The following is a 15,540-nucleotide window of genomic DNA, read 5'->3' as shown; positions in this document are numbered from 1 at the left end:
CCTGGTTGGTTTGCACCAATTGGGTTCTTTTTTGGTTTATCCTTTTCAACTTATATCCAATGAATCCCACACACTTACTTAACCCTTCAGATGTAAAAATTGGCTAAATAAGAAAGAATAAGCCTCGTTTCCCTATCAGCTTAAGCGGCATTGTTTCTTCAAAGACCTAAGGTACTTGGGATTTTTTTAATTCTAACTTTTCAGATATAGGGAAACTTGCCAAGTTTTGAACAGGGCTAAGAAGAGGCCACTTCAACAATGTTTAACCCATCAAATTATTAGAGAATAAAGGGTATATACAGATTGATGAGGGTTAGTGCCATTTCGAGGTGAGATGACTGAAATGAAACATACAGTAACTATTTATGTACAAAGTCAGCAAAAGAAAGCTTGCTTTTTGGGTGTAAATTAGATGATTCAGTTGCTGATATCGAAGTATCTTGGATCTTCTGGATAATGGTATTCCACGTTCAACTGCCATTACACAACAACCTTATTAGAACACATATGGCATGATATAAACACACCTGAGTAGAGTTAAACGTGTATATATATAACGAACAAATGGTAGATTGCATTACCTTGCCCTCATCAGCATCTGAATGGCGTTGAGGGAACACAACCCTCAAGTCATTGTATAAATAGAATCTCCGATCCCCATCCTTTTCAATGCTAGTCTTTTGAGGAACTGACCCAGGATCAGATTTACATCTCAGAAATGACTTGGAACCTTTTTTGGGAGAAGGGCATAGAAATCTGAGATGAAGAGCATATCGAAGTGAACCAACACTATTAGTGTGTTCATTGACCTTAGCACAACCATGGGAAACTTTCCGGTCAGATTTCTGACATGCATCTGTGCAGGCGTAATCCTTGCACTGGTCATTGTTGCAACCAGTCGGTTGTGTTGATTCCAGTAATTCCAAGCCTTCACTGCCTTTAATTCCACTACTTTCCTTCTCGTGTCTGTTGTGGCATAAAGGAGAATTTTCCTGAGAGGTTAGTCTCACCTTATCTTGGACTTTGGTGTCAAAACTTGGTTTCAGCTCTGCAGAATTTGGAGCAGAAGACGCTAGAGTAATCTTCTGGCGCACAAATGTCTACAATGATTTGAACAAGCTCAAGAGCTTAAACTTAGGAACTTCATAAAACTAAAATGCACGTGCAAATATGAAGACAAAGGATTATAAGAATGACACCAAACCGCAGTGATTTGAGACACTTTGGTTTTCATTTGGATGGCACCCAATTATGAAAGCGTGAGCAGAAAGAATGTGAATGCAAAGGATAGGGATGAAAAAGTGAGCAAGGAGTTGGAAATAGCCATTGAATCTATCTCTGATTTAGAGACTTAAAGAAAGTGATGGATGAGGATGTGATTCAACATGGGAGCCGGGGAAAAGATTGGGCTGTGCGGCTAGTTTTTATGATGGTGAAGTGATCCAAAGAATTCAGGAAACTGAACAGCAGAGGTAACCTATATTTTCTAGTTTGTACTTTTTTATGCTGATTTAGTGTAGAAGATTGTGTTGTTGGCTCTCTGTGAGTGTTAAAATAGTCTGTAGGTGTTGAGTTTGTCATTTGGGGATTGAGTTTCTGTTCGGGAGTGGCTTGTTGTACTAGGTGGGCTGAGTTGGTTGTTTGATAATGAAGACTGTTTGCTGGAATGATAGTGGTTTATAACGGGGTTCAAAACAATTAGTGGTAAGGGACCTGATGCCTAAGTTGAATGTTGGGATGCTAATTTTACATGAAGCTATAATTTAATGCATTACGGAGATTTTTATTAAACAATTGTGGGGAATGGATGGTTTTAATTGGGAGTTTGCAGCAGCCACTGGGAAAGCTGGCGAGCCACTACTATGGGATAGAAATTTCTTTCTCTGCTCAAATAGAATTATATTTCTACAAGGGATTTTTATGATTTCGGGGTTTATGGTTTGTTTGGTTAGGTGCATTGATTTCTGAGGATTATGTTTATTTGGCAGCATGAGAGTTGCGGTTTTGGAGCTGGATTGTGTGTCACATCTTTGCTCTTAGGCAATTAAGCATCGTTTAGCAAAAAAAAAGTTCTCCTCGATTTTTTGGGATTTCCTATGGTTGGATGCTGGTTCAGAATCATGCATGTATTACGCTTAAGGGGAATTGAGTCATTGAGATAAGTTCATCCTGAAGGTGGGGAATCTGTTATGGAAATTTTAAGCAGGAATGCGAGTGGGTTAGGTAGTAGTTCAAAATGTGCTTTGTTAAAGAAGCTCATGCTTTAGCTAAATGACGTAATAGTGTTAACCTCATGGGTTGACATGTGTGGTCCCTGAGGTTGCTTAGGAATGGAATGGTGCCTAAAACCAACTCCTTGAATGCTGAGGAAGCTCTCTTCTTAGTGAAATTAACAGATCTGTAGTAAATCAAAGTTGCTTATGAATACGGTGATTTCTCATAGGATTTATGGGGATTGAATATTGGGAAGTGTACTGTGTTGAGCAAAAGGCTACAAAAATCTTTTAAGATCAGTGGGAGGTGATGATGTCTTGAGATTAAAAGAAGATATGACAGACAACAAGGTGGATAAGAGTTACAAACTTTTTGCATGGTGCTATTTGTAGTCATTGGTTTTATGCATGATGCAGTTTTCTGCTAGGTGTTCATTTTGGCTTATGTGAGTTCATCTAGTACTATGGTGTTATAGGATGATGAGATTTTTGTTTGTGTTATCAGTGTTCTGGTATGATCCCTGTTGCAGTCACTTGTAATGTCTTCCAAGTTCTTTTATCATTAATGAAATCAACGATTTAGCAAAAAGAAAAAAAAAAGAAATAGGAAGCATATGTCTAGAGAACAAATAGCCATCCCATTATAGCAACTTAATACCAAAAGTAAACCAAAACTCAGTCTTTTCTTTTGCATTTTAGTCAACCATAGTTAGAATTAAGATAATTACTGAAGTGCAAAGATATAGTAAGAAAGATTTTATATCACTAGTGAAGCATTCAAAGCAAAGAAAGTCTCAAATGGCTAAACCAAAAACGATGTGCAGATTATAATTAATATTACCTTGGTACCAGCTGGCATGTCACTCAGATCATAGTTGCAGAGAAAAGTGTGAAGAGGTGTTTTCTCTGGATTGCTAAGAACCTGCAGATGAATCCACCAAGAACAAATGAAATTCATTTCTGAGAATTCTAGACAGGATGAGGATCTCATAAAGACTCTATAGCTAATTGCAGTTTAAGAAAAAAAAAACAAAGAGCAGGCCACTACGTTAGCCAACTCCCTCATAGGATATCAACCTGCACCGAACAAGGTCCCACATATAAATCACAACTAGAGGGGAACAAGAGCCTGACACAAAAGGTTATAGAAGCGTGCTACAAAAGCTCAAACACAGACTACCAATCGGTAGAAAGCTTTTTGTTGATTGGAATGATCATATTTAAGTTTAAAGAGATGGTATAATGTAATAGAACTCAAACAAAGCTTAATTGATAACATCAAGATACTCGGAAGAATCCAACCAGATTCTGGTAAGAAGCATTTACCAATTGTATGCGCCCTTTCATAGGAATACGCAACCGGCTTCTTACAGGCTGCGATTCATCAATGCTAAGGCCTCTTTTCTGCTTCTGATCTCGGCACTTATTTGATGATGAATTCCTTGAAAGATCAATGGATGCATAATACAGTAAAAAACAATCTCCATCCACACTGGTTACAGAAAACGGAAGTTTCTGAGATTGTGGAGAGAAGGCCCCTCCAGTTATGCTCAGAACAGCTAGAAAACCATCAATCCTCTATGCATACAAGACATAAGTAGCAAACAAATGAGTAACACATACATCTGTCGACAAATAATTTCCTACAAAAACTCGGAATGGAACACCATAATCAAACTCACTTTACAACTAACCTGATTGAGTTTTCCAGAAAAGAACCTTCCAGACAATAGTGACTCCTCAAATGAACCAACCAAGGACCTCCTAACAGGATGCCCACTAAAACCTTTGATAAATCTCTTATATGGAGATGTAGGGGCTGATTCTTGCCACAGAGGCCAGCTTAATCTAGCAGAACTTTCAAGAGAAGAAGTGGAAAATTCTTTGTGCAAAAAACTAGTATCTTCGAATGATCTGCTTGTAATTTCAAACTCCTCTTCTTCAGGGGCAAATATACTACCAGAGTCAAACCTTTCAACTGATTGTTCTATATCTTTTAGGGTTGAAGAACAATCATCCATTTCCTTTTTAAGATTCCTCCATCCTCCTGCAGCTGTAATCCTTTCACTGAACTTTGGACCAAGTGGTGATAAAGTAACAGGAGGTGAGGTTGCCATTTGGGAAGATATAGATATTGCTCCAGTCTGGGACCGTAACAGACTTGATTCTTGGAATTGATCAACCCCAGGTGAATACGAAAAAGTACAAGATAGGTGTGGTTCTTTGTTTCCCAGTAAAGGACCATCTGTGAAAAATACAGATGCAGTTCCACCTTTTTCATATGGTATGTCTCCATGTCCTAAGCAGCTTGGCAAGGACCAGGATGATGCTGTGGATTTCATTTGGCTGCCAATATTTGCTTTTTTATTGTCTTGTAAAACAGGAAGCCTATGCTTGTCAGCTAAGGGAGATAAGTTTCCTTGATTGCTACTGTAGCTAATGTCCAAAGGGTCACTGTTAATTTGATCAGAGAAAAGCATGCTATTTAATGGCGACAACAATCGCTTCCTGACTAATGACCCGCCAGATTCCGTTTCATTATCTCTGACACCAATAACAGAAGAAGAATGAACCTGATCACTAGAAATGCCCTCCACTAGCTTACTTGGTCCAAGTGATTCAAAACCCACAATCCTAGAAACAGCATTTTGGATTTTCTGCGCATTTTTAGGAGTTGCATACGGCCCAACCACACTGGCAGAGCCAACCTTCAGCCCATGAACATTCGATGAGGCATTTGTTTCCCCACCATGTTTAAAAGTTTCATCTGAAAACCTTGAAAGCTCCAAAGAAGTTTTCCTTTGAAAATCTCCCAGGGAAGGACAGAAAGAATTCCCAATAGTCTGGCCCAAACTTCCTTTTGGCATTCCATCTAAATCACAGGCGCTGCTACCTGCAAACCGCGGTGGGCTTTGCAAGAATGCAGCCCTGGATGCAGCTTCACCTTCCTCGGCACTATCATCTGAGGAAACTTGTGGCAACCCCATTGCTAAAATTGCAGAGAATGTTGTACTAAATTATCCAAATGGGGCTAACTTACAAGCTATTCACCCTCTTCCTCTCTCACTCGTGTTTGCTTTTATTACTTTTACACAATTCGATATATTCTAATCAGTTCTAGTTGTTCAAATTCATCTAGATCATAACCGTGAATGGAATCCAATTCTCCTAATTCTAATGTCTCCTACTTCTAACAATGTTCCCGATGAGCAATGGAATGGTTCCAAGAAGTACTATGTATCAACCAATGGCATCCACATTTCAGCTGCAATTCGCTTACAAGCCTCCATTGAGAAAGCCAAACACAAACTAACTATCCAACGATAATGACTAGCACAGATCTTCTGGCCTCCATACCAGCAAGCAACAAAGCACAGGGAGTTCATGTTGCTATCAAAAGTAATCACCGTGAATGCCTGCGGAAAATTTCCGATAAAGAAATTAGCTGAACCAGGGGAAATTAGAAAAAAATATATATCAGAATTCATCTCAAAAAGCATTGAGCATGGTGCTGACCAAGTTGGACTCCATCTAATGCCAAATCTAATCCACCATAGCCTTAATTCTTCGATTTAACAACAGAATTCCATAAAAAAAAAAGATATACAAGCCGATGAGTACTAAGAGATAAAGACAAATTCACTTTTTCCTTTAATAGCTCCTTCAATCAACAAGAAACAAAACCATATTTTAAAACCAGAATAAGAGCAAGACGGCAATGGAAGTACCTCAAAATCAAGGCAAATTCCAATCAACCATGGATCCAAAGGAGAAACGAACTTGAAAACGGAAACCCAGAATTTGTTTTCAACCAGAATATTAAAAACTAACAAATGAAAGACAAAAAAGAGCCCCTGATGGCCGATATTGTTCCTTGTAACAATCAAAAACACTAATACAAAGGCAAAAAAAGAAAGAGCGTACACCCTAAAAAGAGGTTGCTTTCACGGCACACATTCACCAGCCTCGGCCAGAAGCAAGGCTTATTAAGTTAAAACCATCAACGTAGCGAGATGAATTCACCAAGTCAAATAAAGAAATAATTAATTAATTTTGAACAAAACCCAAGCTTGATCAGCATAATTAAGAATTAGAAAAAGGCAAAAGACACACAAACATTGAACAGATTAAAGTGATTAATGGACGCACCAGTAAAAGAAAGTTGTGATGAAATACGCTGCTAAACAAATCATTTGAATGATCTGCCCATAAATATATACGGCTATATCTACCAAATTAAAATGGAAGGCTAAATAGGAAGATTGGATTCTCTATTATTATGATGATTAACAAAGATTGAAACTTTAAAGGTGAAAATAAATTTAAAAAAAAAAGGGAACTTAAATGTGAAAATTTTCTTCGTTTGCGTCTTATAGGGGAAGGGAGAGAAAAGGAGAGAGAAGAAATGTTGAGAATGTGAGTGAGATGATGGAAGACACTCATCCCTCTCCCTGTTTATAATTCCAAAAATATGAAAAAGTAAATAAAATATATAAAAGAAAATGAAAGTTAAATGGAAATTACCCTCACCCTCCTCTTTACGTATGCCGCCATTTTTGCGTGAAATTAACCTCTCTTTGTTAAAGCATTTACAATTTACTCACCCTACTTCTATGTTTTCAGAATTGGATACTGAGTGTTTCTGTTTGGAAAACTCTATTAATTTGTGAATGGTAGGATTTTATATTCTTTATTTTTTTAATAATTTATTTAATTTCAACTAAACACATTTTTCACCTTCTCACCTGATAATGAGAGGACGAAATCCGGATAAATACCAATACCTATTACTAGTAGAAAGATAGAGATCGAAACAAATAACTCTTGTGGTCCAAACTTTTCTCTCAAGTGTTCTTTCTCTTCTGTGGCTTTTATTCATCTTTCAAAGTTCATTCTTACTTCGTTCTTCTACTGTTTTTCGTGGGTACCTTCTGCTGTTCTTCGTGGGTACCTTGAGGAAATTCTGTTGAATCTTTTATCATTGCAAGACTATGCTGACTTAGGTGTTTTTACTGTTGAATTCGTTATCATTGCGAGTTAGGCTGACTTAGGCCTTTTTAAGCAAAGAAATTGCCTAAGGCCGCACGGATCGCGTGGAAAAATTCTAAGTCCGTGACAGTTGGTATAACTCAAGAGCCGATGGCTTGAGCCGTTCAATCACAGGTCTAATTCTGAATTTAATTCTCTTTTTTTAAAATTTAAAAATATAAATCAGATTGTTATCTTCATAAAAATTTTCTATTAAATTTAAGTTTGTTACTATATCATTTTGCCTTTATTTTAAAATGCAACTTTTTTCTCTAGAATTTCATATAAAAATTTTAATATAATTAACAATTAAACTTAAATTTTGAAATCGAATATGGTAAATGGAAAGATAAATCCCTGCGTAACAAGTAAGAGTCTGAATTGGCATCTTTTTTATATTATTAAAATTGAAGTTGGATGTTTTTCCATTTTTCTCAAATTCTAACCTTCCTTTTCCGTAGTCTTTTTGGGAATTTCCCATTTCTTTTTTCTTTCCTTTGTTACTTTGGCAATTTATACTTTTCTGTAACTTGTGGTAAAGTTTTGACTTCTTCGTGACAAAATAACAGACAGCTTAGATATTGAAGCACAAACATGAGATTAGTACTTTTTTATATGTAGATTGAATTCAAGGTTGTTCAGCTGCGTAGGTGGGTGGGAGATTCATCATAAAGCCAGTTGAAAGTTGTAAAAACCAAGTTGGCAATGGTAACATGAACTGAAAGCCAAAAGACCCAACAACCAGGTACCCAGCCCTACCCCCAACTCCATCATCAACTTTGACATTTCAATTTCCATAGCATGCCTGCTTCTACTCTACTTCGTCTTCCCCTCTAACATTGGGTCTGCATGCATGTATATATGTATGAATGTATCTTTTTTCTCTGGTTTTTTACCAAATACTATTACCACGTTGCACTGAGAAAAAAACAATAGAATTCTGTGTATAAAAGGTGCAGAGGCACATACATCAGACATCTGTCGTCAATGTCTGAGTTTTAGGTTAAAGGCTGTAGCAGAGGAGACAGTATGTCATTTGTTTATTAAATTAAAGTTAGTACATGTAATACTAATATGCCATTTCTAACTCTAATAATATAGGTAAAAGTATCATGGTGGTCAGTCAAATTACATTTTGCCCCTTATACTCAAAAAATAGTAAATTAGCCCCTTTACATTAGATTAAAGAATAAATTAGTCTCCGTTAAAAATTTCATCCATTTCTATTGTTAAAAACTAGTCCTTGTACGTTAACATAAGGTACACATGGCACAACACATGGCACTATCTGATTATTTTGTAGGCCATGCCAATTTTTAATAGTACAAATAAATAATTTTTTTAACGAAAAAGACTAATTTGCTCTTTGATCTAACGCGAGTGACTAATTTGCCCATTTTTTGAGTAGATGGGGCAAAATGTAATCTGACTCCTAATACAGAGCCTCCATGATATATCTAATCAGAAGAACAGATATTAAAAGTTGAGTAAAAAAGAGGCTGCAAATAGTTAAGTGCTTAGAGAGACTAAATTGATGCTTTTTAGGCATTCTCACATGGTGTAAACCTACCTAAAGCTTCATTACTCAATTCATTACTTTCGTATAAATTTATCATCTCACTAGAAATGAAAAGGATAGATAGTGAGAAAAGGGGTAAAGAGAAAAGACATTTAAAAAGAAGCATATGTAGACATTTATGGCACAGGTAGGTACCCATTATTTGGTAACAGTTAGGAACTGTGGAAGTCTAATTTAATGCTAATGGTACTAATGCATGCCCATCAACACTTGCAAAAGGCATTATGTTTATGACCATCATTTTGACTTCTTAAAACATCTTTTTCCATCTCTCTTCCAAAGATTAGCTTCAATCAAGAGGTAGCTCACTAATGCAAAACATGCATTTCACCTTTTAATTACTCAATCTTGCTACAATGTTCAGAATTCAGATACATCTATCATATTGAAAAGTGTGGTAAAGTGAATAGATCACCTTAGCGTCTTCTAAACTACTTTAAACAAGATAAAAAGTATATATGAAGAGTACCAAACCAAAGAAGAATACAGCAGCAATATCAGCAAGGGCTACACCTATTCCCTGTTGGCTAAAACGGTCTAGCTGCAGCCTCCATCATCTTTTTCACTCTTGTAAGTCTCTCTATTTCCTTGAGAACCTGAAAATATCATAGAGAATTCCTTTATTTGTAACTACAGAAATTTCCTATTTATTAATTCCAAATGAAGGGGAGACAAGTTTTGGAACTATGCTTCTCCACCTCCATAGTAATGTCTTCTGTTGTCACTGCATCCATGTCCTCGTAACCTAGCTGATATGCTACTTCTGCTTAAGAAGAAGCAATTTGAAGTTAAAACCAACAATATATGGTTTATTCTCGTAACAAGAAACAAAATTCATGTGGATGTACTTTGCAGCGAAACGGTTGCATCAGCAGTGGCATATCCTCTTCTCATGTCTTCATAAAGAGCCATTAGCTGTGACAAAACCTATCATAAATTAAGAATTGTCAGATATCACCAAGATGAAGAGCAGACTCTTGTAAGAACAATCGCGAGAAAGAATGGGAAGGTGGTCATGTAATTAAAAGTGAAATCAACAGCAATACCTCTGAATAAGATCCAGAGATAGCTATTTCTGATGACAAAAGGAGACTCTTATTTCCAATTATTCCCTTGGCTACCATGTCCAAGGGCACATCAATCCATATCGAGATGCCATGCCTTAGGAGTGCCCTATTTATAAGCAAGATAAAGTTGGTTATAACAGTGAGAGAGACAGAGAACTAATACAAACTGAGAGAGACAACTGATTCAACTGGGCAAAGATCACCATACAAATTTGTTGAATTTTGAACTGCACCATCCCCAGCACAAACTACTAATCTACCCATTGATGATAACTGCTTCAATACTTCAGTCTGCAACAATATTTAGACCGACTATAAGCAAGACAATTTATGTATTACTCGATGCTCTTGGGAATTGTACTAAAGAAAGACTCAGTAGATTTAAAAATTATGTACCGTTCTTATTAAATGACAAATTAGCATTGTTAATCAACATACAGTAATGCCAAAGAAGTAAAATAAATAAAAACACCTCAGACTCCCTGAATCCCTTCTCATCACTCTCCTTTAAGGATATGGCGGCAGATTCACCCCCAGCAGCTTCTGAGACCAAAGCATCACTATAGATAGAAGAACACAGAAACAAGCTAAGCCAGTATATCTTGAACAATAAAAGCTATTCCTAAGACTCAGTGACATGAAAATACCATACCTGTCAAAGTAATAATATCGAAACAAATCTGCTAGCAACATCCCCAAACTGGATTTAACGGAGTTGTTCATCCCTTTTATTTCAAATAAATAATCACCAAACATGTATTATGACCATATGGTAATTGATTAAGGAGTTCAAACTCATTCTCCGCATGGAGAAGAAGATGCTTACCCACAAGAAATATAGAAGTTCCTCTCAGATCAGCAGATACATCCGTTGCTTTCTTCTGAATTAGACTGAACAGTTAAAGTGAGAACTTCAAACCACAAGAAAATTATCATACTATATTTATATATTTTTTTTTAAAAATCCAAGCTTTGAACGTGTGCTACTAATTTGGTGCCATTCATACATGTCTTTTTTTCCTTGAAAGGAGTTGGCTTTTAGTTTTAACCAAGTTCCAACTCAATTTCGTTCAAAGTGAAGTGTAAGTGAAAGACGAATGGCTACTTTCTTTAAATTACTTTCCCTGTCTTTCTTTAAATAAGTGAAATCTGACCTTCAAAGCGATGGAGAGATCGACAGTAGCGACATTAGCTGCTGAAACACAAGACAGCCAAAAACAAAAAAACAAAAGAGTGACGACCAACAAAGTATGGAAATCTAATTCCATTTCATTACCAAAAGGCAACTATTCATATAGAATCTCACGTATATAACGGCAAATGAATAAGAACCCAATTAAAAATTAGTAAACAAAGTATCCAAATTGAAATTAACCCAAAATCTAGCTCGAATTGCATCACACGAAGCTCAACTATTCATATGCAATCTCGCATAACAAAAACAATTCCATCCAGCAATAGTTCTATAAACTTAACAAAAGCTACCGAAAGACAATAAAATTTCAAAACCAAGACAATTTATGGAAATGGGTTAGTAAAAGGTATAGTGAAAAGACAAATTTTCTTAATAGAGAGGATTGAACTCACAGGAAGTTGTGTCATCAGAGACAGAGCAGTTGGTGGGGAAAGATTTTGGAGGAAGAGAGGGAGAAAAGGATAGAGAAGTGCGGAGGCGGAATGGGGTGGAGAAAGATCGGGGGAATTTAGAAGGAGAGAGATGAGCGGTGAATGGGGGATTAGTGAGAGAAGAGTGAAGAATAGTTGTCATCTCCATGGGAGGAAGTTCAGTTATCTGCTCTGCCGTTTTTTAGAGCTTTATCCATTCACATAGACTCCTAATGATTTTCCTTTTTTAATTTAAAATAAAAATAATTTTTAAGGGTAAACTAACTAATTAGTCACTGAACTTTTTGCCTGTTGTTAAGTCTGCAACTGCCGGATGATGTGGCCATTATAAACTACATGAATGTCACTCAATTATGGGAGCGTTTCTGTTTTGGTTACTTAACTATAAAAAATTTTTGATTTAGTCAATAAATTTTTCGAAATTAGATTTTTTTAATCACCATGTCGTTAATTGATAACAAAAGTTTACCTTTTTTATTGGTCTAATTACAAATTTTACCACTCAATATTTATAAGTTATATCAATTTAATTCTAATTCTTAAAAAAATCAATAAATATAGCCTTAAACATTCTTACTAGTATTTGGTGCTAGAAAACTTTGTAATAATATTTTATTTAACACTAGTAAGATTTGAGCTTTTTAATCGAGAACCACCGATTAAAAATATATAAAATAAATATAAAATAAAAGCTTTATGACGACTTATGATCATTCTAGTGTCAAAACTAAAAACTTTATTGTTTAATTTAAAGTGTTAAAAAAACACTTTATTGATAACTTATCCTAGCATAGAAAACTAGAAACTTTTAAGTTTACATGCGCTAAATAATACCAGCTAAGAGCATAAAAGATAATTAAGATTAAATTGACAACTTTTGTAAATATTTAAGGCTAAATTTATTGTTTTTTTTTTAATTAAGACCAAGTTCATAAAATGTATGAATATTGAAGGCTAAATTTTTTTATTAGACCAATAAAAAGAAAGACCATGCCAAACTTCCGTTATCAACTTAACAACATGGTGACCTAATTTTGACAACTTTAGTAACTAAATCGAAACTTTTTTTTTTTATTTCGGTCACCAAAATAGAAATTCTCATTATTGAGTGACCATCATGTAGTTTATAATGGACGCGTCATTCAATCTCATACTTAATGACACAGTGACTAAAAAAATTCGAGTAGTTTAGAGATCAAATTGAAAATTTTCATAATTTGGTGACCAAAATAGAAAGACGATAAAAGTTAAATAACTAATTAGGTAGTTTACCCTTTTATTAAATATTTATAAGGTTAAACTATGAAAATAGTTATTTATGTATGGTTTAAATTACGTTTTAGTTATTGAGCTTTAATTTGTTACGAAATTCTCACTAATGTTACCGGCTTGTAATGTTTTAATTAATAAGCTACTAACGGTGCAATATTAAGTTGACGTGACACGTTAAACTACCGAGTTAGTTAATATCAATAATATTACTCCAAACTCAAATAAACTATCGAGGGAGTTAATACTGTACCGATAGATGTATTGTTTTTGTTTTGATGCTAGTACATGTCGATATTGATAAGTTTTACTATATATTTTCGAATTTATAAATATTTTTTAAAATATTCTTCACAGTACATATATACAAATAAGCCTTAATTTCATATAAATATAAATTTTCAAATTATTTATTAAGTTTAATAACTTATGTCGAAACCATTTTTGAAAAATAAAAAATTTTAAGGTTGTCGACTTTAAAAAATGAAAATTGGGAGTCGCCACCAATCTTTTATTAAGGTGTGATTGGGTCACCTAAAAAATGAAAATTGGGTCACCAATCTTTAAAAAATGTAAACACAATTATACAATGGATGGGATAGCAAACAAATAAATAAGGATCAAAAGACGTATAATATACACATGAAAATTATGAAGATTAAAAATATACATATAATTTACAAATAAAATTTTGGGTTATAGAATTTATATATAAATACAATACATAATATACTTATGCAAATAAAGAAAAATATAATTATACGTACATATATAAAATAATAAAAAATAGGTATATTTTAAAAAGAAAAAGTGAGTATTTAATTATTAAAAAACGTAAATATATACATATAAATATGAAAATATTCATTAAAAATATAGAAAAATATTCGTTTTTAAAAATATATACATGTACATATAAAAGGAATGTACATGGATAAAAAAATTAAATAATGAGTACATCATCAAAATTAATTTTAAAAAAAATATACATATATATACATATATAAATGTGAGAAAAATATAAGTTAAAAATATGTGCATAAAATATACATGTATAGATTTAAAAAAAAAATGATTACGTTATTAATTAATAAAATAAATGAAAAGAACAAAAAAAAGAAAAGAAAAACTAAATTGAATTGCAATAAAAAATTGGGGTAAATCCGCAAATAAATAAAAGTAAAAGGATTAATTTGAACGCGCGAATTACATAGAGGGGCTGGAAGGGAAATTTTCCCTTCTCCTCTAAAACGACGCCGTTCAACTTAGACCCAATTGAAATAAAAATAAATAAAAAGGTAAATTAAGAAAAATAAAAAAAACTTAATTACAAAAACATTAAAAGGCGGAGGGGCTAAATAAAATAAATAAAATTCGCAGTGGTATCACCTTCTCCCCTTTTTTTAAATCATAAATAAGAAAAAAAATAATCGAAAGAAAAAAAATAGTAAGCCACCTTTAAAAAAACTGCCAATCGTTCTTTTTTTATTATTATTTCTCCTCCCTCCCTTTTCTCCTCCTTTTCTTTTTTTTCAATGAAGGGAGATGCCTCTATTTATAGTTGAGCCTCCCCAAATCCAACGGTACAGATCAATTACACAACGGCTGAGATGAAAGGGTATCTACAAATTAAATCTCTAAGATTACAAAATCATATATTCTAAGATTGCATATCATATCTAAGATTATATATCATATCTGAGATTGCATATCATATCTAAGATTGCATATCATATCTAGGATTGCATATCATATCTAATATTGCATATCCTCAAAAATTATGTTTCCATATGTGAGCCCGGGCTAAAATTGGGTATTACAGCTGCCCCTCTTTGCTCGTTGTCGTGTAACAGGAACGGAGCAAAGACTTTAAAAATGCCCAATTTTGCTCGGTCTTGCTGGAACATGAAACATCTTCAGAAGTATAGGAATTAGTGCTTCAATCTATTCCACTGCAACTGCAGGGAGATAAGACTTACAATCTTCAACCTATTCCACTGCTGACCGGGGAGATAGGATTATCGACTTCAATGTACTCCATTTGTAACCACGGGAGGTAAAATCCACCATCTTGATCTACTCCACTCTCGCTAGGGAGATAAGATCTGAAATCTTCAATCTATTCCACTATTGCCTAGGGAAGTAGAATTACTAGCTTCAATGTACTCCACTGTAACCACAGGGAGGTAAAATCCGCAATCTTCAATCTGCTCTAGTACTGCTTAGGGAGATAAGATCTGAAATCTTTAATCTATTCCACTGTTGCTCAGAGAAGTAGAATTATTGGCTTCAATGTACTCCACTATAACCACAGGGAGGTAAAATTCGTCATCTTCGATCTGCTCCACTACTGCTTAGGGAGATAAGATCTGAAATCTTCAATCTATTCCACTGTTGCCCAGGTAAGTAGAATTATTGGCTTCAATGTACTCCACTATAACCACAGGGAGGTAAAATCCGCCATCTTCGATCTGCTCCACTACTGCTTAGGGAGATAAGATCTGAAATCTTCAACCTTCTCCGCTGCTGCTCAGGAAGACAAGGCTTGGTGGCTTAAATCTGCTTCCCACTATCTTGGAAAGATAAGATCCGCCGTCTTCGATCTGCTCCACTACTGCTTAGGGAGATAAGATCTACAACCTTCAACCTTCTCCGCTGCTGCTTAGGGAGACAAGGCTTGGTGGCTTAAATCTGCTTCCCACTATCTTGGAAAGATAAGATTCGCCGTCTTCGATTTGCTCCACTACTGCTTAGGGAG

General features: G+C 34.8%; 2 protein-coding genes across 5 annotated transcripts; both read right to left on the bottom strand.

The window, feature by feature from the left end:
* Window positions 1–251: 251 nt before the first annotated feature.
* LOC105779857 (uncharacterized) lies at window positions 252–6,649 on the bottom strand. Of its 3 annotated transcripts, none has more exons than XM_012603810.2 (6): window positions 6,363–6,649; window positions 3,908–5,629; window positions 3,540–3,791; window positions 3,055–3,135; window positions 582–1,100; window positions 252–474 (listed from the first exon to the last, which is right to left on the bottom strand). In XM_012603810.2, the coding sequence occupies exons 2-6, from the start codon at window positions 5,198–5,200 to the stop codon at window positions 418–420; spliced, it is 2,202 nt and encodes a 733-aa protein (XP_012459264.1). In that variant the 5' UTR covers window positions 5,201–5,629; window positions 6,363–6,649; the 3' UTR covers window positions 252–417. The 3 variants fall into 3 exon arrangements, with proteins under 3 accessions (XP_012459264.1, XP_012459265.1, XP_012459266.1); XM_012603811.2 differs by lacking the exon at window positions 6,363–6,649 and adding an exon at window positions 5,942–6,335; XM_012603812.2 differs by lacking the exon at window positions 6,363–6,649 and adding an exon at window positions 5,730–5,892.
* A 2,472-nt stretch (window positions 6,650–9,121) lies between these two features.
* On the bottom strand, window positions 9,122–11,727 carry LOC105780723 (probable inactive shikimate kinase like 1, chloroplastic). Of its 2 annotated transcripts, none has more exons than XM_012605206.2 (10): window positions 11,475–11,727; window positions 11,042–11,082; window positions 10,714–10,768; window positions 10,540–10,612; window positions 10,360–10,447; window positions 10,096–10,178; window positions 9,867–9,993; window positions 9,669–9,747; window positions 9,519–9,583; window positions 9,122–9,416 (listed from the first exon to the last, which is right to left on the bottom strand). In XM_012605206.2, exons 1-10 carry the CDS (start codon window positions 11,659–11,661, stop codon window positions 9,348–9,350), a joined length of 867 nt encoding a protein of 288 aa, XP_012460660.1. In that variant the 5' UTR covers window positions 11,662–11,727; the 3' UTR covers window positions 9,122–9,347. The 2 variants fall into 2 exon arrangements, with proteins under 2 accessions (XP_012460660.1, XP_012460662.1); XM_012605208.2 differs by having other exon boundaries at window positions 11,042–11,079.
* Window positions 11,728–15,540: the final 3,813 nt, after the last annotated feature.

This window comes from Gossypium raimondii, chromosome 4, assembly GCF_025698545.1.
Source record: "Gossypium raimondii isolate GPD5lz chromosome 4, ASM2569854v1, whole genome shotgun sequence".
Taxonomy (NCBI): Eukaryota; Viridiplantae; Streptophyta; class Magnoliopsida; order Malvales; family Malvaceae; genus Gossypium; species Gossypium raimondii.
The sequence above is the reverse complement of the archived record's forward strand: the minus strand, read 5'-3'. Positions and strand labels throughout refer to the sequence as shown.